The following is a 24,447-nucleotide window of genomic DNA, read 5'->3' as shown; positions in this document are numbered from 1 at the left end:
CCGTTCTGATCGGTTCCTCTAATGCCCTCTGGCTGAGTCCAGACCCACCAGGACCGGGCAGAAAACAAAGAACCTCGCAGAGTCACACATGGTAATATTCAGTTTAAAGGTGCATGAAACATAAATGTGGACATAGGTTGGTCAGAACTAAGGGGTCCTGACATGAAATCAAAGGAACTGATTCATTTGATTTGTTTGTCATTATTTTCATTGTTATTCGGGTTAAAATATTATTTGTTCAAGCTGTCATGTGGTTTGGATCACGCAGTGGCTCTTTGGAAACATGTGCAACCCCTGTTATTAAATCTTTTCGGTATTGTCGGACATAATAATTACTGATCGCTGAGTTATCAATTAAATAAAAAGAGGACAGAACAATTACAACGACTACTCGCCTCTGCTCTGTCTGCCAGACAAAAGTCTCTCACTGATAAGGCGAACTGCTCCAGGTCATTAAACAATAACAAACTTGTTGTGGTACTGACGGTACCAGCCTGGATACTTAGGCACCACAATAGTAACATAATAACGGTGAAATAGAAATCATGACCTTTAACTGCATACCCAGCCATTACAGTGTCTCAAAACGTCTCAAGATGTCTGAATAAGAAGAATCAAGACGTCTTAGGACATCTTAAGACAAGAATCTGAGGACATGCAGGATGGATGGATGGATGGATGAATGGATGGACAGATGGATAGATAGATGGATGGATGGATGGATGGATGGATGGATGGATGGATGGATGGATGGACCTGCGAGACTTCTCCCTTCATCTGCAGATGTTCTGGTGTTGACTTTTTGGGCATCACCAGAGCTTCTGGAATACGAGTAACCACTATATTTTAACTAATACGGCTCCAAATCCTTCAAAATGTTGTCCGAGTGAAGCCTTTGTGGCTCCTGGAGCCTTTTAAACCTGAAAGCTTCATGTATTATTTTTTTTTTGTGCTTTTTCTTTGTAAATGTTCAGTAATAAATGTCAGAAATAGAAATGAAAATAAGAGGAAAAAGGGAACAAAGTCGACGTCACAAAGGAGAGCTTAAAGAAGCGTTTTTGTTCCGTTGTGACAGATAATACAATAAAGTATGACTCAACATGTGAAGAAACGGCGCAATATGAGTAATATTTCTGCTCAGTGCCGTTATGCACTGACCAGACCATTTGGCTAATTAGTGTTTTTTAAGAGAGGTTATTTAAAGACAAAGTTGAGGACTGGACAAAAGCCTGTGTTGGAAATTTAAACTAGATTTTTTTGTTGTCCTTCAGGCTCTGAAGTCTCCTCTGTGACATGTAAAAAATAAACAATAAAAGATTAACTGTCACGCAAAATCAGGGAGAGAAGACGACAGAGCAGCTCAATGGTTCTGATCCAAGTACTGGGTCGGATCTTCATCACCGCCGTCGCTCATACAAAGTCAGCATTTTCAAAATGTAAAGCTGCTATAGCAACCGTGACGGTAAGCACGGCGTGGAGACATCTTTCTTTTCTTTTCTATTCTTCGACCTGCGGGCTGAAGAGCTGAGATCTGAGTAAATCTTTCCATCAGTCTTTGCTCCTTCTGTATGTTTTAATATCAGGTCTACTGGGAGCCTGATTGCAAAGAGTAAATGTAACGATGCTGACAGACTGAGATCTTCTAAAGCGATCAATCAGGAAAAAAAGAAGCCACAATAATAGTAAGTTTACATAAAACTGCTCAGCTGCTTCAAACACTCTACTTTCATATTTCCTGCATCACTAAATAAATCATCTCCATGGAGGAAACTTCTCCCACAGCAGGTCACATTGTTTCTCATCCTCAGGGATGTCTGTGGGACACGTACAAACCCTTTCCTCTGTTGGATAAATCTTCCATTAAAGTTCAACTGAAAGAAAATTCACAAATGCAGAAGGTACAGGAAGAAATGATGAATACAGTGTTTTAGAAGCGTATTGAAACCCCCTAAATGTTAGAAACACAACCCTCAGAGCGTTTTAACGGGGTTTCATGTGATAAAACAACACAAAGTAGAGATAAATTGTGAAGTTAAGAAAAAAATATATAGACAGTTGTGGACATTTTTACATCTGGACTTTGACTAGGCCGTCCTAACACATGAATAGACTTTGACTTGCATCCTTCCCTTGTAGCTCTGGCTGTATCTGTTGACCTGCAGAATTTACCGGTTTAGTTCCTACCCAGCCTTCCTGTCTGGCTAAAAAAATTAAATATATCCCCACAGCATTAGAGTTTCTTCATATACAGCACTGGGTTTCACCAGCGCTGACACTTATCCTGAAAACTTATCATGAATGCAGCTGTTAATGGTTCGAGCCCAGTGTTTTTGCCCTTAGAAAGGCTGGACTTCTGGTAAAATAACAGAAAAAACACCTGAATCTTTGTGCAATGTTTGACCCTTCAGTGTATAATCTAATTGAATTTGACTTTGGAAAGAGCCTGGAGAGGACATGTGCAGTGGATTGGTGCTATAAAAATAAAACTTAATTGAACTGAATTGTTTGAACGCTTCAGTTACTTGACTTAGGACCTTCCGTCTGCACGAGCTTTTCAGCACTGCTCAATGTCTCCACATCTTATTTTTCAGTGTTGTTCAATATTTGTTGCAGAAAACGTATCAGAAGATGCTGCTAAACTGGTAAAACTGCTCAACACTGTCTCGCTCATTTTTCTTTTCTTTCATTGTTGCCTTTCTTCTTGTGACATTTCTATAAAAGTCAAATTTGTAGCGTGCCCAGGTGATACTTGTCCTGTGGATGGACGCTCCCACATGAGCAGGAGGTCTCTGCAGCAACTCCAGAGTTACGACTGGCCTTTTGGCCGGTTCTCTGAATAATGCTCACCTGAATCATCAGCCTAGGTCCACAGACCTGAATCAAACGGCTAAACTGCCTGTGTGGCAGGAAGCTCTGCAGAGCTCTGCTTATGAGCTGATACTTTGAAGCAGGGATGCATCTAAAAGTTTAAGTGGACATCCACTGTTTAGGTTATTGTTTCTTTTTTTTATCTGACTCTGAATTATAATTATTGGCCAAAAACAAAGAATCTGACTTTGGTACAGACTATAAATGTAGAAACATTTGTCTAGGAGGATGGGCCTCCATGTGCTTAAAAACAGCAGCGCTCCAACTGCAGGTTGCTCAACTGTGCGGCGCTGCCAGAACTGGCAAAGACTGAAAAAATGAGAAAGTCCGGTTGCCTCCGATTTAAGCCTGTTAGCTGACGTGCAAAAGTGAACGTCACGTGAAAGTGTGCAGCAGCCACGCAAACCTTTCCGATCGTCAATTACAAACCACAAGGGGCTGAAACTCACCCGGATAAACAAATGTAACTCAGTTCAGTTTCATTGAATTAATTTTTTTTAGTTAGAGCTTTTATGGCTTAAACCCGTTTGATGCCAATTCATTAACGTCACACACCTCCAAAAATGATGAAGAGACTCTCCATCCGATGTAAACTCTAAATAATCCTCCGTGTTTGTCGTGTAGATGGAAACATTCCTCTGTCTGTGCACAGAGGAGCATAAAATGCTTCTCAATCGTCTTACTGGTCCTTTCGTTCTCACTAAAAACCGCTGCAGAGGAGCATATTAAGTCCTAACAAGTCAGCGACTCTCTTATGACATCCACCTTGATGTAGGACCAGACCACTGCTTGTTGGTTTTTTTGGTGGCCACTGATCTTCCTTCTACTCCTGCTCCATTTATGGCATTTGCACCTTCAGCCGCTCCATTTTTATTTTTATTTTATTACTGATTCCAGAGGAGTGACTGCCAAATAAGGTTTTACGTCAACACCACCTCTATTTCACACTCTGCTTTAGCGACCGTCACCGTTGCTTTGGTTATTTGGACACGTGGTGGGAACCTTCCGGGTATTTATAATGGTACTTTGCATATTTATTTGCAGGTGAGAACGATGCGATCCAGGCTGCACATTTAGCTGTAATGAATTCCAGGAAAACCAGGAACAAGTCTCCCCGCCCGGGACCGTTTTGACTCATTTACAGACTCTGCGTAGAGCGCCAACATTCAAATGGTCACATCTGTTTTTGTTGGCAGTCTGAAAGAACAATTTTGCATATTTGAACATCCTGATTAGCATTATCAGACCCTTAAATAAGATCGGTGCCTGAGTTCTGATTAACAATTTGACCAATTCATAACATTAGGACATTTTTAGATTTAGCTGCAGTTTTAATGGTGCATAGTGCAAGTTTTGAAGTTGAATAATATTTATTTTCTTTCTCATACATGCTCTTACAATTCCCCAATGTGTAAAATTTGTTTTCCTCTATCTACCACAGTTACCGTATATTCGGACCATAAGGCGCATCGGATTATAAGGTGCATTAAATATTCTTCCCTAGTGTGTAATATCTCTCCTCCACGTCCACAGCTCTCTATCCGTCTCTGTGGGAGGACAGAGTAGCTGGACTACACTGCCCTGTTTCTAACATAAGGCCAAAATAAACGTTTATAAACGTACATGAATGCACTTCTATTTTAGACATTACAGTCAGGCAGTCTGGTAGACAGCTCAGGGGTCTTTTCAGGTAGTGACACAGTGTACCGTAATGCTCCTAATATCCATTGAGAGGAGCGACTTTGTTGCTAACCAAAGTCATATTTACACATTTTAACAGATTTTTGTACCGTTGTCAGTAATCACAACGGTAATCATATATAAGGAACACCATCAATTTTGGAGAAGATTTAAGGATTTTAAGTGCGCCTTATAGTCCAAAGACATTGTAACTCTATAGACTGGATTAGTCAGTTCAGGAGAGAATGATTTGGGCCAAATAATCCAGGCGTCGGTACGAAGTGCTGCGCGCTGTCATTCATCTGGCAGATGCTGCAGGGGGCAGACGTCTGCAGAAATCCTGGAACTCACTCTATACTGCTTTACGGTTAAAAGGGATTTATATAATAATAATGACACATGCCCTCTTGCTTTAAATGCATTTGCTTGTGAGGGCAACCTAAAACCTCTTTTCACATCTCCACATGAGTGCTTTATAAATTATAATTGAGGAGACTGGTATGCTGGCAGATATGGATGGAATAAGTTGCTACAAAGCAGATCACTCAACTGATTTCATCTCGTCGTACACGTTAGTAGAACAAGAAGCTCACATTGGAAAACAAGACTTTATAAAATCATAAACTCTGCATTTATTACAATCTGAATCCAACAACACCACAGATTCATGTTTCATGAATTCATTGCTTTTGCTTAAACGGATATAAATAAAAGATAGTTTTGTCTGTTTGATACATTTTATGTCTCTACACCTGAAGAAGCACAAATTATTGAATCGTCTGAACATAAATATATTTGCATTGTTTCCTCTTTTCAATCAATAGCTTACTGAATGTGGCAGTTTGTGCCTACAATACACAGAACATACAGCATGTATAAAAAGTGGAGAATATAGAAAAATCTGAATAAAAAAACCTTTGTACAAATGTTCAATTACAAAGTGCTATAAAAACATCCATTCGTGCAAACACGTGTTTTATATGCTGAGCTCTATGTCTGTTGCATTTTCTACAAACCCAGGCGACATCTGAGTATATGGAGATCAGAAGGAGACTGTCCAAATCTAAAACCATCTCCAAAGAGTTATCTCCAACAAGGAGATGTCGTATTGAACGTCTTCACTCTTCTGTTCTTCTTTAGATATCCACCACGCAGCTGGGAGCGCTGGCTCTTATGGCATCAGAGATTACTTTTGCTCCTGATTCTCCGATGCCATTTCCCTGCAAGCTACAGGAGAAAAAAAAGCTAAATGTTTTCTGATTAACGAGCAATCACATAAGCCATTACCTAGAAGAGAAAACTCACTTGATATACGCTAGCTGATGGTTTCCCTTCAAAGCTGTAGCAATAAATATGGCTCCATCCATACCCAAGGAGTTCTCCTGCAGACTGAGAAGAAGTTTTATTTTATTTTATCACAAGCCCAAACTGTTTCTTTGTTACACCTGAATGGTAAATTGAAAATAATAACAATCTACCTGCTGCTTTCCAGGAATGTGAGATTTCCACACATTGCAAAATACAATGCAAAATATTGAGAATTTTCTTCCATTAAAGAAGCTGAATTTTCTTTTGTGTATCATTAGGGTATCAGGGCCATTTTTTTGTTTCTAAAAAGCAAAAATCTTTTTTAAAGAACCTTTTTTTTTTTTTTTTTTACTACAAATGACAATTTTTCAGCCCCAGAATAAAAGGAGTGACGGATAACTGTCGCCCTCTGCAGACAGTTTGCTGGAAAAGGGTCAATGTGACACATTTGCTTTAAATTAAAGGCTTATCTTTAAATCTTTTTTGGATGTATTTTCTTATTTCAGTTTCAGAAACCAACCGTTTATAGGGTTAAAAAACATAAATAACTGATTACAAACCATTAAAATGGTTAAAAGGATGAAATAAAATGGTGGGTTACGTCTGATTTTAAATAGAAAAAGATGTCACAAGTTTTGGGACCATTTTCAACACGATAAACAACAACAGCTTGGACTTACTTTAAAGATTTAAGGCTTCTGTTGCATTTCAGAGAATTGGCCAAGGCTTTAGCTCCCTCCATTCCCACCGCATTCCCTCGCAGACTGAAAACAAACAGCAGAAAATTCGCTGAAAGGACAGAACATATCAACGATTCAGCATGACGTCTTTATCTTGCTTAGCACCACGCCATCTCAAGACAAAGTTTTCTCTCTAAGGAGAATCAGTTGCTGGAATTGTGTCATTGGCTTTGCAGCAATCCCTCATACCGAGCATGCATGTGGTGACAGTGGGGAGGAAAACTCCCCTTTAACATGAGGAAACCTCCAGCAGAACCAGAACCAGAACCAGGTTCAGTGAGATCCACTACGCCTGACTGGGGGGTTTGAGAAGGCAGAGCAGAGAGACAGAAAGAGCAGAAGCTCTGATCGGGAGTTCTCCAACATTAAAACCGCATCTTAACAAGCAGCAGCTCTGTCTAAACTCAAGGGTACTCAATGTATATTAATTTTAAACAAAACATAAGAGTGTATACTCTCGGGTTACTTGTAATGTACTCATCAGTGATGTACTTAAAGTTTGTTATCTTTACTTGGCTTATACTCAAGACTTTTGGCTAATAACAGGAAGGCTGGATGAATAAAAAGACACTGCATTTTATAATTTTTAACTTTCAACCATCTTTCACAGGATTTTGACACTGGAAATTTTGGCAGACCTTTGAAAATCTCAAAGTTAAGGTTCATCTCCACAGAAACTTCTGTTTTAGTGATGCATAGAAAGAAATGTTTGTTTTAAACTGTAACCAGTTCTAGAAAGGGTAAAAATGTTAAATGCATTCCCTATATGTTCCTGTATCATAGCCTATAGAGCAGAATTTGATTCAGCTAAAATCACAGCCTTGCCAAAACTAGAGACCAGCCATAAAAGTCTGAGCAGAGCAACATTTCTACAGGAAATCCCAGGAGTGAGATAGGCTGTTATGCAGAGCAATAGATTAACTTCACATCAGTCAGGTAGAGTGAGTTAATGTAGCTCTAAGATCACAAAACTGACTCATTTTCTGCCTTCTATTTATTTCTGAATGACAGTAATTTAAATTATCTGTCAAATACGAACTCTGAAACTTGAGAAGAAAAAATTGGGTGAAAGAAGGCAATAAGTGATGAAACAATTCAGCGTTGATAATCTATCATCCACATGGAAATCAAATTAAATTCAGAAAGTTTCAGTTTACGCAGAAATTTTACTGCATAAAGGCTGAACAACAAATAAAAAAAAACCAATGTAATCTGCAGACTAATAAAAAAAAGACATTTGTTCTAGGAACAAGGGAGCTAATTTTTGCAACCAAATGAACAACAGTTTGTTGTGCTTATCCACACTATAATAAATAAATATTGACCTGATAATGGCAGCGACGGGCATGAAATGACAAAAAACTTGGACTCACTCTAACGTTTGCAGAGTCTGGTTGGAGGTCAGCGCTTCTGCCATCGCAACAGCGCCGCTGGTCCCTGCCGAGACGCCCTGGAGGCTGAAGCAAAACATGCAAGTCTGCATCAAACATGCTGAAACGTTTTATTGCTAATTATGCCCACTTCTAGGTTTGCTTAAAGCAGTGGTTCTCAAATGTTGCTCCCCATTTGAAGAAGGAAAAATTTTTTAGTCCACCCACCCCAAAGAAATGCATAAAAAATTAAACTTTTTTACTGTTTTAATGCAATAAAGCTGTCGTCCTGAAGATTACCCAGAATGCCTTTTTACGATTTATAATATATGTGGGTTCATTTATAACACATAACAAGGGTTTCTAACAACTAGAATGTTTCAACATGGCCACACTTTTTTGGTTTGTAATCTGACTCATACCTGCAGTCAATTTTTAACTAGCTATGAACCTCATAGGGCAAAAGTAATATCAAGCCATTAATAATAAAGACACTTAGAGGTTAAAATCTGAATAGCACATACAAAATGCCGTTCGCGGAGACCAACCATTTACTCAACGGCCCCTTGCTGCTGTGAAACTCCCCTGAATTTTTATTCCGTCCGTCCGTCCGTCCGTTGTCTTCCGCTTATCCGGGGTCGGGTCGCGGGGGTAGCAGCTTCAGTAGGGAGGCCCAGACGTCCCTCTCCCCAGCCACTTGGGCCAGCTCCTCAGGAGGAATCCCAAGGCGTTCCCAGGCCAGCCGGGAGACATAGTCCCTCCAGCGTGTCCTGGGTCTTCCTCTGGGTCTCCTCCCGGTGGGACGTGCCCGGAACACCTCTCCAGGGAGGCGTCCAGGAGGCATCCTGACCAGATGCCCGAGCCACCTCAACTGGCTCCTCTCGACGTGGAGGAGCAGCGGCTCTACTCTGAGTCCTCCCCGGATGACTGAGCTCCTCACCCTATCTCTAAGGGAGAGCCCAGACACACTACGGAGAAAACTCATTTCAGCCGCTTGTATCCGGGATCTCGTTCTTTCGGTCACGACCCAAAGCTCGTGACCATAGATGAGGGTAGGAACGTAGATCGACCGGTAAATCGAGAGCTTCGCCTTTTGGCTCAGCTCTCTCTTCACCACAACGGATCGGTACAGCGCCCGCTTCACAGCAGACGCTGCACCAATCCGCCTGTCGATCTCCCGCTCCATCTTCCCCTCATTTGTGAACAAGACCCCAAGATACTTGAACTCCTCCACTAGGGGCAGGACATCCTCCCCAACCCGGAGAAGGCACTCTACCCTTTTCCGGTTCAAGACCATGGTCTCGGATTTGGAGGCACTGATTTTCATCCCGGCCGCTTCGCACTCGGCTGCGAACTGCTCCAGTGAGAGCTGTAGATCACGCCCTGATGAAGCCAATAGGACCACGTCATCCGCGAATAGCAGAGACGCAATCCTAAGGCCACCAAAGCGGATCCCCTCAACACCTTGGCTGCGCCTAGAAATTCTGTCCATAAAAGTTATGAACAGAATCGGTGACAAAGGGCAGCCTTGGCGGAGTCAAACTCTCACCGGAAACGAGTCCGACTTACTGCCGGCAATGCGGACCAGACTCTGACACCGGTCGTACAGAGACCTGACAGCCCTTATTAAAGGGTCCGGTACTCCATACTCCCGGAGTACCCCCCACAGGATCCCCCGGGGGACACGGTCGAATGCCTTCTCCAGATCCACAAAGCACATGTAGACTGGTTGGGCAAACTCCCATGCCCCCTCAAGAATCCTGCTGAGGGTATAGAGCTGGTCCAGTGTTCCACGGCCAGGACGAAAACCACACTGCTCTTCCTGAATCCGAGATTCGACTATCCGACGGACCCTCCTTTCCAGAACCCCTGAATAGACCTTACCAGGGAGGCTTAAGAGTGTGATTCCTCTGTAGTTGGAACACACCCTCCGGTCCCCCTTTTTAAATAGGGGGACCACCACCCCAGTCTGCCAATCCAGGGGAACTGCCCCCGATGTCCACGCAATGTTGCAGAGCCGCGTTAACCAAAACAGCCCCACAACATCCAGAGCCTTAAGGTACTCAGGGCGAATCTCATCCACCCCCGGAGCCTTGCCACCGAGGAGCTTTTTAACAACCTCGGCAACCTCAGCACCAGAGATGGGAGAACCCGACCCAGAGTCCTCAGGCTCTGCTTCCTCAATGGAAGACGTGTTGGTGGGATTAAGGAGGTCTTCGAAGTATTCCGCCCACCGACGCACGACGTCCCGAGTCGAGGTCAGCAGCACACCACCCCCACTGTAAACAGTGTTGGTACTGCACTGCTTCCCCCTCCTGAGACGCCGGATGGTGGACCAGAATCGCTTCGAAGCCGTACGGAAGTCTTTCTCCATGGCCTCTCCGAACTCTTCCCACGCCCGAGTTTTTGCCTCGGCGACCAGCCGAGCCGCCTGCCGCTTCGACTGCCGGTACACATCAGCTGCTTCCGGAGTCCCACAGGCCAAAAAAGCCCGATAGGACTCCTTCTTCAGCTTGACGGCTTCCCTCACCGCTGGTGTCCACCAGCGGGTTCGAGGGTTGCCGCAACGACATGCACCGACAACCTTGCGGCCACAGCTCCGACTAGCCGCCTCAGCAATAGAGGCGTGGAACATGGTCCATTCAGACTCAATGTCCCCCGCCTCCCTCGGGACGTGTTTAAAGTTCTCCCGGAGGTGGGAGTTAAAGCTCCGCCTCACAGGGGACTCCGCCAGACGTTCCCAGCAAACCCTCACAGTACGTTTGGGCCTGCCCGGTCGGACCGGCTTCCTCCCCCGCCATCGGAGCCAACTCACCACCAGGTAGTGGTCGGTGGAGAGCTCCGCCCCTCTCTTCACCCGAGTGTCCAAGACATGCGGCCGTAGGTCAGATGAAACGACAACAAAGTCGATCATTGAACTGCGACCTAGGGTGTCCTGGTGCCAAGAGCACATATGGACACCCTTATGCTTGAACATGGTGTTTGTGATGGACAATCCATGACGAGCACAGAAGTCCAACAACAAAACACCACTCGAGTTCAGATCAGGTGGGCCATTCCTCCCAACCACGCCCCTCCAGGTCCCACTGTCATTGCCCACGTGAGCGTTGAAGTCCCCCAGCAAAACGAGGGAGTCCCCAGGAGGGGCACTCTCCAGTACCCCTTCCAAGGACTCCAAAAAGGGTGGGTAATCTGAACTGCTGTTTGGCGCATAAGCGCAAACAACAGTCAGAACCCGTCCCCCCACACGGATGCGGAGGGAGGCCACCCTCTCGTTCACCGGGGAAAACCCCAACGTGCAGGCACCGAGATGGGGGGCAACAAGTATGCCAACCCCAGCTCGGCGCCTCTCACCATGGGCAACTCCAGAGTGGAAGAATGTCCAGCCCCTCTCAAGGAGACTGGTTCCGGAGCCAGAGCGGTGCGTCGAGGTGAGTCCGACTATCTCTAGTCGGAACCTCTCAACCTCGCGCACAAGCTCAGGCTCCTTCCCCACCAGAGAGGTGACATTCCACGTCCCAAGAGCCAGCTTCTGCAGCCGAGGATCGGAACGCCAAGGTCCCCGCCCTCCACTGCTACCCGTTACACATTGCACCCGACCCCTTTGGCCCCTCCGACAGGTGGTGAGCCCATCGGAAGGGGGACCCATGTCGCCTCTTCGGGCTGAGCCCGGCCGGGCTCCATGGGCAAAAGCCCGGCCACCAGACGCTCGCCAACGTGCCCCACCTCCAGGCCTGGCTCCAGAGTGGGGCCCCGGTGACCCGCGTCCGGGCGAGGGAACACGAGGTCCAACAATCGTACTCATCATAAGGGGAATTTTGGGCTGCGCTTTGTCTGGTCCCTCACCTAGGACCTGTCTGCCTTGGGTGACCCTGCTAGGGGCTTAAAGCCCCTGACAGCATAGCTCCTAGGATCACTGGGACACTCAAACCCCTCCACCACGATAAGGTGGTGGAGGGGTTTATTCCACAGGATATAATGTTGTATTCTGTTCTAGTTCTGGTCTGCTTTTCTTCCTGGCTTCCATGTTTGCAGGCTGCTGCTATTTTGCCAAAATAAAATACCAAATGCTGCGCTCTGTTTTGAGAATTACGGGACCTCTCATATGATTGGCTCAGGAACCAGGAAGTAAACACGGGCTACACTCTGAACCACACCGTATCTCTAGGTTCAAAAGGAGAAAAACGTGACTAAGATACTGTTGATGGAGAGGATTGATTACAGGGAATGTTACTTCCATCCTTGGAGAGAAAGTAAAATAATTTGGGTAGATTTTGCTGTAAATTTCTTCCTTATAGCTCCTTTAAGTTTTACACTTTTTTAGGAGTTTATTAATAGTATTCATCTTTCTACTGACTGCAGGTTCAGACCAAACAGCAGGGGGCGCTGTTGTCACATTTATACTGATTTAGAAGACCTGTATTTTCTGGACAATAAAGGGCAAGGCTGTCCTTGCACCCCATGTAATATCTCCACGCGTCCCCTAGGGGGCGCTCCCCATTATTTGAGAAGCTCTGGCCTAAAGGATCGAGCTGTTAGAAGTTACACCGACCATAAGGTGCGCAGAGACGTGTTGACCTTCAGAGCTTCGGCGAGGGAAATCACACCTTCGTTCCCGATGGTGTTTTCTTGTAGACTGCAGCAAGAGATGAAGACACAAGAGAAGGTCTGTAGTTAGAAACCTTCCAGCACCGCCTGCGGCGTTTCACATTAAGCAATGATGGACCAGCAGAAGGCCTGCTGCTCACACCGCTGTTGCTACATCAGGCAGTTCACAGCAAATCAGAGTAAAGCCAGAGAACAGAGCTGTGAGGGATAGAGCTGAGCGCTGACGGGGGATTTTTCTATAAAAGCGGTCTTACTCCAGGAGTTGGATGGTGGTGTTGGAGAGGAGGGCCTGGGCCAGAGCTTTAGTGGCCGTTGACTTGATGAAGTTCCACTGGAGGCTGAAGAAGGAGAGAAATGGACACCTTGGGTCAACAATGACAGACTTTTGCACAGTTGGGATTTGATTCTGCAGCACTTTGGTATTTCAGCTCGTTTTTGGAAATTTCTATTTAAAACATAACTTTAGGGAACAGAACTTATCGTTCTACAATTTGAAACGTTTGACCCAAAATAGTATTTGTCATTTAGAGGACATGGATATAGCTGAAGCTCTACGGTGAGACCTGAGGCGTCCGGCTGTCAGATCCAGACTGGCTTACAGTTTAAAGGTAAATCCAGGTGTGTCTGCCTACGGTGCCTCTGCACACCCTTTGAACATTTCTGTCTTTTTTGCAACATTAGAGCCACAAAGATCAAATTATTGTATGGAGCAACACAAAGTAGCACATAATTGTGAAGTGGAAGGAAAATGATACATAAAAATGTGTTTTCCTTCTGATACCCTGAAGTAAAATCCAAGGAAGTGAACTGCCTTCATAAGTAATCTAGTTTTTAACTGAATCACGCTGAAGTTAAAATTCCTAGGTATGAATTCTTAGGCTGATAGGAGCTCTTTGAGGATCCTTGTGAATACGGGCGCTGGGTAATGTTGTAATATGCTGAGCCACCGAGACATGAGCATCCAGTGGGAAAGGACAGCCTTAATCAGAGATGTACATCTGGAGGAGCTGCAGAGACCCACAGCTCGGGTGGGAGAGTTGACAGGAAAACTGTCACTCAACCAGTAATGCAGAAGACGTCAGCGACAGACAAAGTCATAAGGAGACGCATTTGCAGTTTGCCTCAAACAGGACAATGCAAACTTGTAGAAGGAGGTGATCTGGTTAGAGAAGTCCAAAATTGAAGGGTAACACAGCATCTCAATGGAGAAACACGGTGGTGGCAGCATCATGATGTGGAGATGCTTTCCTTCAGCAGGGACAGGGAAGCTGGTCAGAGCTGACGGGTAGATGGAGCTAAATTTAGGACAGTTATGTAAAAAAAAACCTGTTAGAGGCTGCAGGAGACCTGAGTCTGGGGTGGAGGTTCACCTTCCAGCAGAAGAACCAGCCTGAGATATTACGGGTTAGATCAGAGCAGATTCACATGTTACAGTGGCCTAGTCAAAGTCCAGATCTAAGTACAGCTGAGAATCTGTGGTAAGATATGGAAACTGCTGTTCAGAAACTCTCTTCATCCAGTCTGACAGAGCTTGAACGGTTTTCTGAAGAAGAACAGTCAAGATAATGAGTCTCTAGATGAGACTTATCCCAAAAACATGCAGCAGCAGGTGGCTGCAAGGTTCAACCCTGGGTGCTAGATCCAAATACACACTACACCTTTTTAACTTGTTTAATCTGAGGTTAAAAAACATGTTTTATTTTCCTTCCACCTCAAAATCAGGAGGCCGTGTGTGTTGGGCTGTAATAACGCTAAAGTATAATCCAGTTTTAATGTGGGTGAATACTTTTATCACACCTGGTATCAGAGACGCTTTCTGTAATTGTGTAACTTTGAAGGTTAATTTCTCAGAGAAGTGTGACTATTAATATAAAATTTAAACGAGTGATTGCAAGCCTGTTTTAACTAAATATAGATGTTGCACGTTTTACGAAGTGGCCTTACTGCAGAGACGTGAGTCCTCGGTTAAACTTGATCGCTCCAGCGATTGCTCGGACCCCGTCGTCGTGCAGCAGGTTTGCTGTGAGACTGAGAAACAGAGAGAGGCATCATTGACACAACGAGCACAAAGTAAGACAGAGACGTCCTCGTCTTGCAGGCGTTATGGTACAGAGAGCAGAAGATTTATCGGTTTTATTCTCTTTTTTCATGCTTTGTAATGTTGTTCTGCAGCATGAAGTTGACCTTAATTAGATAAAAGTGCTGATTATTAGAGGCTGACTGGTAAATGAATGTGAGGGTTGCATTAGATGTCACAGTAATTTGTTGCAAACTTCCAAATAATTTAAATCAGGTTTTCTGGTCACTTTAATGGCCACAGGTGAATAAAATCATCACCAGGCCTGCAGAGTCCTGACCTCGACCCAACAGAACCACTTTGGGATGAATTAGGCTGTGTTCACACTGCAGCCTGAAGAGACCCAATTCTGATTTTTTTGCCTACATGCGACCTGGATTTGATCTTTTCATGACAGTGTGAACAACACAGATCTGATCTTTTCAAATGTGACCTGTGTCTGTACGGCTGGGTCGCATTTATCCGACCTGTACGTCACCGATACTCGACAAACGTCACTATTCTGTGTCCTGCTATGCAGAAGCGGGAAGAAAAACGACAACAATGAGGAGAGCAGTCAATGGAGAGAAAGCTCCGGTTAGAAAAGAAATTAAAGATGGCAAAATGCGCTGTAACGATGAGCCAACGTTACATGTTAAATTGAATATTGTTTTTAGAAATAAAGTAGTGGTAAACAGTTAAACAGTATGCCAACTGTTTGGATTGAACCTGTTTGTTTTTCTGGGCGTGGTTTCACCTGCAGTGGAGGGACCTCGTCCTGTTGTATCACACTCAGGTGTGCAGACTGCAGTATGGCTCAAACTAAGAGGCAGATTTAGAGGGGTGACACTGGCCAGAGGAGATTTTTTGTGTTGTTATAGATTTTCAAGTAATGATTGGAATTGGTTTAAGATATTTTCAGTTTGCATTAGTTTGCAAATGGATTGTGTTTTTTGTTCTTTGTCTAATGTAAATAGTGTTGTATTTTCTATCTTGCATTTAATATCTCCCGAATAATGGTTTCTCCCAATTTAGATGACATCATCGCGTCCTCAGCTGCGCATGCGGGACAGTTACTGTAAGTTGTGTAACCCAGTCCAAAATAAGAGTATTTTGTATTGAGTTAAGTTCATGGAAGGAATAATAAGTTAGAATGTGTTAAGCATGTTTGCTTAAATATGTTAAAATTGTTATAAATACATGTTAGCAAAAAAAAAAGAAATGTATTTAAAATCGTTTATAGGAAAGTAATCTTCACCATATTTTATTTTGAAGGGCTTATGTTTGTAAGAGGAAGTGGCGTAGAAAAAAAAAGCAACTTGATTGGTCCATGGTCGGCGGAGGGTCAGGAGAGAAAAAAAAGAAAAGAAAACTGCGCTGGAAAACGTGGCGGAGTTGATGAGAAATAAGTGCTTTGTAGATATTCAGGTTTTCAACTCGACAGTCTGTGTATTGATATCGACTCTGCACTTTTGTTTGTAGCTGCTGTGATCATTCCAAACCGGAATTCGCTGTACAGTAGGTGAAAGTAATATGCAATGCTCGCTAACGCATTAGCATTTAGCATTCATTAGCACAGTGAATGGACATTGAGTACTGTGAGCTAACTCAGTGAACAGAAGACTTAGCTAAGGTTTCCGTTGTGGGAGCGTTACAGAATTGAGTCTAGTGTTAAGAGATGAGTTTGCACTGAGCCTGAATCCTGTGCTGGAGGACTGTGTCTACGTTGGATTTTCTGGCTGTTTCCTGAATCCTGTGCTGGAGGACTGTGTCTACGTTGGATTTTTTTTGGCTGTTTCCTGAATTCTGTGCTGGAGGACTGTGTCTGCGCTGGATTTTTCTTGCCGTTTCCTGAATCCTGTGAAGGAGCTGAAGACATCTTGCCAACTGGACTAAGGTCGAGTTAAATTTCAAGAAGGTTCGGGGTTTCTCTGGAGTAAGGTACCAAAATCCACGCTTCATCACCACATCAGGCCTGCAACGGGTTTATTTTTTTTTTTTGGGACTATATCTCAGTTAATTATTGCCGGCTTAGGAGAACATTTAAGTGTGGGCCCACATTGAAAACAGGTTTTGAAACCAAAAGATTGAAACATCTAGTTTTTTTTTGTTGTGAACTTATTATTGTGCTCAATATATGTTCAACATTTCATACAGGTGTGTGTTTGATTTATTGTAGAATAGTATTTGGAGTATATTATTTTGGTCAAAGCTATATTATTGAGTGACGAGAATAGGAAAGTACTGGAGCATTATTATTCTAAAGTGAAACTTAAACAAAGGTTTAAACACGGAAGTGTTATTATTTATAAGTTAATGGGTTTAATGAACTCAGGGGCTCTTACCTACTTCATTGCGGTATAAAAAGGGCTACATAAATGGAGGCACCGCTGGGATCTTTTGTTTGAGTTTTGATGTATTAGTTCCAAGTATTTTCTGATCATTATTGTTAAGGTAAAAGTGAGACAAAATGCAGCAAACCGAGGTTATGGTGAATAAACTTAGGAGCTGGTGTCGAGGGGAAGGCATAAATGAGAGCCATGCATTGTTGACAAAAGTTCCCCAAAATACAGAAGTTGCACAAGTAGAAGAGACATTGCAGACTATAAAGTGTCTTGGGCGTGTGCGTGTGAGGGGAAGAATGTTGGATGAATCAACTGATCAAATATTAGTGCTTTGTGAGTGCAGGGAGAAACTTAGAAATGCAGATATACCAAAAGAGGTGCTGACTCTAGATGAGTCTACAGTATGGCCTATATTCATTACTGCAGAATCTTCAAGTGCAGATGAAGATTTTAGTGCAAAACTAAATACCCTGTTACAAGCAGAAGGGAAGACTGCAGAGGAAGTGCATGCTCTTCTAGCTGGTTCAGAACCCATTCCCTCATCCACAGAGTCCCTCATTCGTGCTGTGAGTGATCTACTGGACAAAGCAGTTAAACCTGCCACAGAAACTGGAGGATTTCGCCGCCTGCGCACTTTCTCCGGCATAGTGCCCACTCCTGCAGGTGAAGAACAATTTGATCATTGGTTGGAGCAAGCTTACATGATGGTAGAGGTGAGTGAATGTTCGGCAAAAGAAAAACGACGGAGAATAATGGAGGGCCTAAAGGGTCCTGCATTAGAAGTCATCAAAGCAGTTCGCCTTTCTGATCCAAATGTCAGTCCTGAAGAGTGTCTAGAAGCTCTTGATAGTGCATTTGGGATGGCAGAGTCAGGAGATGATTTATATTTCGCTTTTAGACTGATGCAACAACAGTCTGGGGAAAAGTTGTCAGACTTTCTACGAAGACTAGAGCGCAGTTTGTCAAAAGTCGTTCAAAGAAATGGCCTTCCTGCCTCAAGCATGAACAAAGCTCGGATTGAACAGTTGCTTAAGGGCGCAGTGGGTTCAGACTTAATGCTAATTCAGCTCAGGTTGAGGGAGAGAAAAGGGAACCCCCCAACCTTTCTTGAACTATTGCGTGAAATTCGTGCTGAAGAGGAGTATGAAGCATCTAGAGCTAAGTTAACTCCATCAGTACGTGCAGTCTACCCCAAACCTCAGATAGACCAAAATCATTCTGAAATTCAGAGTCTGAGGGCTGAGATAAAAGAGGTAAAGTCAATGTTCGCTGCACTTTCTTCACAATCCCTTCAAGATACTGCTGATAAACATGACAAATGTTCAACTGACAGAGAGAGACTTAAAGAACCAAGTCTGGATGTTGAAGTCGTGGCTTTAAGGAAACAAGTTAAACAGCTGCAGCAAAAAGTCAAGTCCAGAGTGTCACATCAGGTTGAAACACCACCAGCTGTCATGGCCGTGTACACTCCAAGTAGACGTCCTGAAGCGGATGAACGTTTTTGTTACCGCTGTGGTGAAAGCGGACATATGGCTAGTAAATGCAGGAGGCCAGAAAATCAAAATAAAGTTATTCAGAGGCTTATTCAAGCACTCAAAAAAGCTAAAACCCCAAATGCACAGTCTTCTACTGATGAAAGCGTTGAGCAGAGTGCTACAGTGAGAAAGAGTGCAGTGGGTAATCTACAACCTGTTGGGCTGCCAGAAGGGCTAATAGGGCCCCCGTCCTTGGAACCCTTAAAAATTAATGGACAGCTCTGTGATGCCCTATTAGACAGCGGTTCCCGGGTTAGCATTATTTTTGAATCCTGGTACAGGAAGCACATGTCTGACACACCCATTCACCCTGTCAGTAAACTAGACATATGGGGTTTGAGTGATTCCAGCTACCCATATCTCGGCTATGTGATAGTAGATATGGAGTTTCCCAAGACAGTGACTGGAGCTCCAGCTGCTTTGTCAGTCCTAGCTCTGATTTGTCCAGATCCACCAGGTCCAGACCAAACCCCGGTCATCATTGGGACCAATGCAAAAGCCAATCTTCCAAAACGCTTGGCTCAGCTGTGTGAGGAAACATCTGAGATGCATGTTCAGACATTAGGAATACACAGTCTTCTGCTTGGAGATGCAGGAAGACATTTGGGTTCAAAAGAAGAGAATGAAGAGATCGGGTGTATAAAGTGGGAGGGTCCTGGAGACCTGACATTTCCTGCTGGGAGTAAATGTAAAGCATCTTGCAGAGTGGATGTGGAGAAGACTCTCACTGATGACATCTTGGTAGTGGAATCTTCAATCATAAATCCCCTTCCTGCTGGTGTGCTGCTACAAGCCATGGTTATTCCAAGTAATGCTGTGGATGTGAACCAGCTGACCTTATTGTTCCAGAATGAATCTTTGAGAGACATAACAGTTCCAGCTGGCACTGTTGTGGGATGTCTGTGTGTTGCTGATGTTGTCACAACAGTTTCCAAACAAAACACTGTAAATTCAGGATTCGATGCAGGTCTGATAAATTTTGGAGACTCGCCCGTTCCAGAACAGTGGAAGCAAAGACTTTGTCAGAAACTATCTGAACGAGCATCTGTCTTCTCTCTGGATGAGCTGGATGTGGGACTCGCTAAAGAGGTGGAGCATACAATTAGACTGTCAGATCCTCGCCCATTTCGAGAGCGCTCCAGACGCATCGCTCCTGCAGATATTAATGATGTACGTTGTCATATACAGAAACTACTAGCTGTAGGCATCATTAAAGAGTCCAAAAGTCCATATGCATCTCCCATTGTAATTGTGAGGAAAAAGAATGGAGATGTAAGGATGTGTGTTGATTATCGGACACTTAACAGTCGAACTGTGCCCGATCAATACACCACGCCCCGTATAGATGAAGCTCTTGATTGCCTCTCCGGTAGTCAGTGGTTTTCAGTTTTAGACTTGAGGAGTGGCTATTATCAGATAGCTATGAAGGAGGAGGACAAAGAAAAAACAGCTTTTATTTGCCCTCTAGGATTTTATCAGTTTGAGAGGATGCCACAGGGCATCACAGGAGCTCCTGCAACTTTCCAACGCTTGATGGAAAAAGCAGTAGGTGACATGAACCTCCTCCAAGTACTTGTGTACCTTGATGACCTTATTATCTTTGGAAAGACTCTGGAAGAACATGAGGAGAGACTCCTAAAGGTTCTTGACAGACTTCAAGAAGTAGGGCTCAAGATTTCTCTGGATAAATGTCAGTTCTGTCAGACAAGAGTGAAATATGTAGGTCACATAGTGTCTGCAGAAGGTGTCTCAGCTGATCCAACAAAAATTGAAGCTGTTACCACATGGCCAATGCCTACTAATCTGAAGACCTTGCGGTCATTCTTAGGATTTTGTGGGTACTACCGGAGGTTTATCCAGAATTATTCCTCCATAGTTCGCCCATTGACTGACCTAACTAAAGGATATGGACCCACGCAGCGTGGGAGAAAACCCAAAAAGGATGGAGCTAAAGTTTATCTGGATGAGCGGGAGCCATTCCGAGAGAGGTGGGATCAATCATGCACTGATGCATTTGAGGAAGTGAAACACTGCCTTACCAATGCCCCAGTCCTGGCTTTCGCTGACCCCAGCAAAGCTTACGTCTTGCATGTAGACGCCAGTCTGAACGGACTAGGCGCTGTCCTTTATCAAGAGTATCCAGAGGGACTGCGACCAGTGGCCTTTGCCAGCCGCAAACTAAGCTCATCAGAAAGGAATTATGCCATTCATCAATTGGAGTTTTTGTCTCTCAAGTGGGCGGTCGTGGAGAAATTCCACGATTATCTCTATGGAGCACGCTTCACTGTACGAACGGACAACAATCCCCTAACTTATGTCCTCACCTCAGCAAAGCTTAATGCTACTGGGCATCGTTGGCTGTCAGACTTATCAGTCTATGATTTTGACATAATATACAGACGGGGAAAAAACAACATTGATGCGGATTTATTGTCACGGAGGGAAACTGGAGGGGAAGATTCTGGGTGGCAAAGTATATCACAAGCGGGAGTAAAGTCAATATGTCAGAAAGTTGGCACCAATGGTTCTCCTGCAGATTCTCCTAATTATGCAGAACAGCTTGGAATCTCTCCTGAGTGTATCCCTGATGTATATGCTTACCCTACGCGTTTGCAACCCAACTCACTGGAACAAATGTCAAGACAAGAACTTATTACAGCTCAAAGTGAAGACTCTCTCATAGGACCAACCATCCAAGCACTGAGCGATGGAAAATGGCCGGATGACATCAAAGCTAATCCAGAGATGGTGGCTATGAAGAGAGAGATTAGAAAGTTAAACATGAAAAATGGACTGTTGCATCGAGTGAGCAAAACTCAATCATCACACAACACTCATCAACTGGTCCTGCCTGCCCGGTTGAGAGCAACTGTGCTGAAATCTCTTCATGATGATTTAGGTCATCTAGGAGTTGAACGAACTACTGATATGATCCGAAGTAGATTCTTCTGGCCTAAGATGTCCTCTGATGTTGAGCAGTACATTAAAAACTGTGGAGAGTGCATTTTAAGGAAAACTCCATGTTCAAAAGTAGCACCCTTGAACCAAATGGTTAGTACCGGGCCATTGGATCTGGTTTGTATCGATTTCCTTTCCATGGAACCAGATTCCAAAGGCATCAGCAATGTGTTAGTCGTCACAGATCATTTCACCAGATATGCTCAAGCTTTTCCTGCTAAAAATCAAAAGGCTCTCACGGTTGCTAAGATTTTAGTGGAGAAATACTTTGTGCATTATGGACTTCCCACACGTATTCACTCCGATCAAGGGAGGGACTTTGAGTCTCGACTAATCAAAGAACTGTTGACGTTATTGGGCATTAAAAAATCTCGGACAACCCCATATCACCCACAAGGTGATCCGCAGCCAGAGAGATTTAATAGGACTTTGCTATCCATGCTGGGAACGTTGAATCAAGAAAAGAAAAGACAATGGAGCCAGTATGTTGTTCACTTGGTGCACGCTTATAACAGCACCAAATGTGATGCAACTGGATTTTCTCCATATTTTCTCATGTTTGGGCGAGAAGCAAAGCTCCCAGTGGATGTGTGCTTTGGGACACCTCTGGATGAAGAGGAAGGCCGTCGGCATTCCTCTTATGTTGCAAAGTTAAAAGATAACCTGCAAAGAGCTTATGAGATGGCAACTGAAGCAGCCAACAAACTGCATCTGCGTAACAAAAAAGCATATGACAGAAGACTTGGGTTTCATCATTTGGAACCTGGTGACAAAGTTTTGATGAAAAATCTTGGATTAAAAGGGAAACATAAGCTTGAGAACCGCTGGTGTGATATTCCCTATGTTGTTGTGGAGAAGATGCCAAATCTGCCTGTGTATAGAGTGAAACCACAGAATGGAAAAGGGAAGTTCAAAACTATGCACAGAGACAACCTCTTGTCCATAGGAGACTATGTGCGTATGCCCATGGTGGATAATCTTCCAGAAGTTCATCCAAACTTACCAACAAGAGCACAAAGACGAACTAAATATAAGAGACACAACAACGATCATTCAGTACAGGTGGCACCTGAAGAATCAACGGAGTCATCTGACTTTGAGTGGGAGTTACCACACCGACCATACCGGACTTATCTGGAGGGAATACTCCAGGAACACAACAATAGACGTGCACCACAAGAGCCTACTGTTCACGAGTCAGAGTCGGAATTGGAGTCAGAACCTGAACCTGTCTCTAGTGAAGATGACCGGCCATGTCCAAGTAGTTCTAACAGCAGAATGAGTCATGCACATTCAAGACCAAAACGCACCATTAAACCAGTAGTGAGACTTACTTATGATGAACCTGGCAAAGCTAGTGATCAACCCCTCACTATCGTTCATAGGGGTGTTGTCATAAAAATACAGAGCTAAAAGTGGTTAAAACTGTCCTTCCCATTGTTGAGTTATCCAAATGTTCATAAAGTCTGTTGGGGACACCAGACATTTAGAGGGGGGAAGGTGTAACCCAGTCCAAAATAAGAGTATTTTGTATTGAGTTAAGTTCATGGAAGGAATAATAAGTTAGAATGTGTTAAGCATGTTTGCTTAAATATGTTAAAATTGTTATAAATACATGTTAGCAAAAAAAAAAGAAATGTATTTAAAATCGTTTATAGGAAAGTAATCTTCACCATATTTTATTTTGAAGGGCTTATGTTTGTAAGAGGAAGTGGCGTAGAAAAAAAAAGCAACTTGATTGGTCCATGGTCGGCGGAGGGTCAGGAGAGAAAAAAAAGAAAAGAAAACTGCGCTGGAAAACGTGGCGGAGTTGATGAGAAATAAGTGCTTTGTAGATATTCAGGTTTTCAACTCGACAGTCTGTGTATTGATATCGACTCTGCACTTTTGTTTGTAGCTGCTGTGATCATTCCAAACCGGAATTCGCTGTACAGTAGGTGAAAGTAATATGCAATGCTCGCTAACGCATTAGCATTTAGCATTCATTAGCACAGTGAATGGACATTGAGTACTGTGAGCTAACTCAGTGAACAGAAGACTTAGCTAAGGTTTCCGTTGTGGGAGCGTTACAGAATTGAGTCTAGTGTTAAGAGATGAGTTTGCACTGAGCCTGAATCCTGTGCTGGAGGACTGTGTCTACGTTGGATTTTCTGGCTGTTTCCTGAATCCTGTGCTGGAGGACTGTGTCTACGTTGGATTTTTTTTGGCTGTTTCCTGAATTCTGTGCTGGAGGACTGTGTCTGCGCTGGATTTTTCTTGCCGTTTCCTGAATCCTGTGAAGGAGCTGAAGACATCTTGCCAACTGGACTAAGGTCGAGTTAAATTTCAAGAAGGTTCGGGGTTTCTCTGGAGTAAGGTACCAAAATCCACGCTTCATCACCACATCAGGCCTGCAACGGGTTTATTTTTTTTTTTTGGGACTATATCTCAGTTAATTATTGCCGGCTTAGGAGAACATTTAAGTGTGGGCCCACATTGAAAACAGGTTTTGAAACCAAAAGATTGAAACATCTAGTTTTTTTTTGTTGTGAACTTATTATTGTGCTCAATATATGTTCAACATTTCATACAGGTGTGTGTTTGATTTATTGTAGAATAGTATTTGGAGTATATTATTTTGGTCAAAGCTATATTATTGAGTGACGAGAATAGGAAAGTACTGGAGCATTATTATTCTAAAGTGAAACTTAAACAAAGGTTTAAACACGGAAGTGTTATTATTTATAAGTTAATGGGTTTAATGAACTCAGGGGCTCTTACCTACTTCATTGCGGTATAAAAAGGGCTACAGTTGTATGAATTCGGTTCACACAGGAAATCACATACAAGTCGCATGTATTTAGAAATGTGAACGACCACGCAAAAAAAATCAGATTTCACCAAAAAAAATCTGAATTGAGCATTAAGGCCTGCAGTGTGAACACAGCCTTAGAGCGCAGACTGAGAGCCGGGTGTTCTGGTCCAGCATCAGCGTCTGAC

The 24,447-nt window shown here is 43.6% G+C and overlaps 2 protein-coding genes across 2 annotated transcripts in view; one reads left to right on the top strand and one right to left on the bottom strand.

Annotated features, from left to right (window-relative positions):
- Positions 1–5,156: 5,156 nt before the first annotated feature.
- nlrc3 (NLR family, CARD domain containing 3) overlaps positions 5,157–24,447 on the bottom strand; it is a 36,286-nt gene continuing 16,995 nt past the window's right edge. Inside the window, exons 13-19 of the mRNA XM_036132087.1 lie at positions 14,519–14,602; positions 12,829–12,912; positions 12,519–12,602; positions 7,970–8,053; positions 6,537–6,620; positions 5,854–5,937; positions 5,157–5,775 (exon numbers count right to left, since the gene is read on the bottom strand). Of these exons, the coding sequence (XP_035987980.1) occupies positions 5,685–5,775; positions 5,854–5,937; positions 6,537–6,620; positions 7,970–8,053; positions 12,519–12,602; positions 12,829–12,912; positions 14,519–14,602 (595 nt within the window). The 3' untranslated portion in view covers positions 5,157–5,684. The remainder of the gene's footprint in view (positions 5,776–5,853; positions 5,938–6,536; positions 6,621–7,969; positions 8,054–12,518; positions 12,603–12,828; positions 12,913–14,518; positions 14,603–24,447) is intronic.
- On the top strand, positions 16,422–24,251 carry LOC118560727. The gene is made up of 2 exons (XM_036132086.1): positions 16,422–20,658; positions 23,692–24,251. The coding sequence occupies exons 1-2, from the start codon at positions 17,101–17,103 to the stop codon at positions 23,788–23,790; spliced, it is 3,657 nt and encodes a 1,218-aa protein (XP_035987979.1). The 5' UTR covers positions 16,422–17,100; the 3' UTR covers positions 23,791–24,251.

The sequence above is a fragment of the Fundulus heteroclitus genome, unplaced genomic scaffold (assembly GCF_011125445.2).
Source record: "Fundulus heteroclitus isolate FHET01 unplaced genomic scaffold, MU-UCD_Fhet_4.1 scaffold_47, whole genome shotgun sequence".
In the NCBI taxonomy this organism is placed as follows: Eukaryota; Metazoa; Chordata; class Actinopteri; order Cyprinodontiformes; family Fundulidae; genus Fundulus; species Fundulus heteroclitus.
This window is presented reverse-complemented; position numbering and strand designations above follow the sequence as displayed.

Excerpts from the sequence above, each read along its gene's own strand:
- LOC118560727 (XM_036132086.1), top strand. The coding sequence starts at position 17,101 with ATGCAGCAAACCGAGGTTATGGTGAATAAACTTAGGAGCTGGTGTCGA. Across the intron at positions 20,659-23,691 it reads ATCAAGAGTATCCAGAGGGA|GTGCTGGAGGACTGTGTCTG; the intron begins CTGCGACCAGTG and ends TTCCTGAATTCT.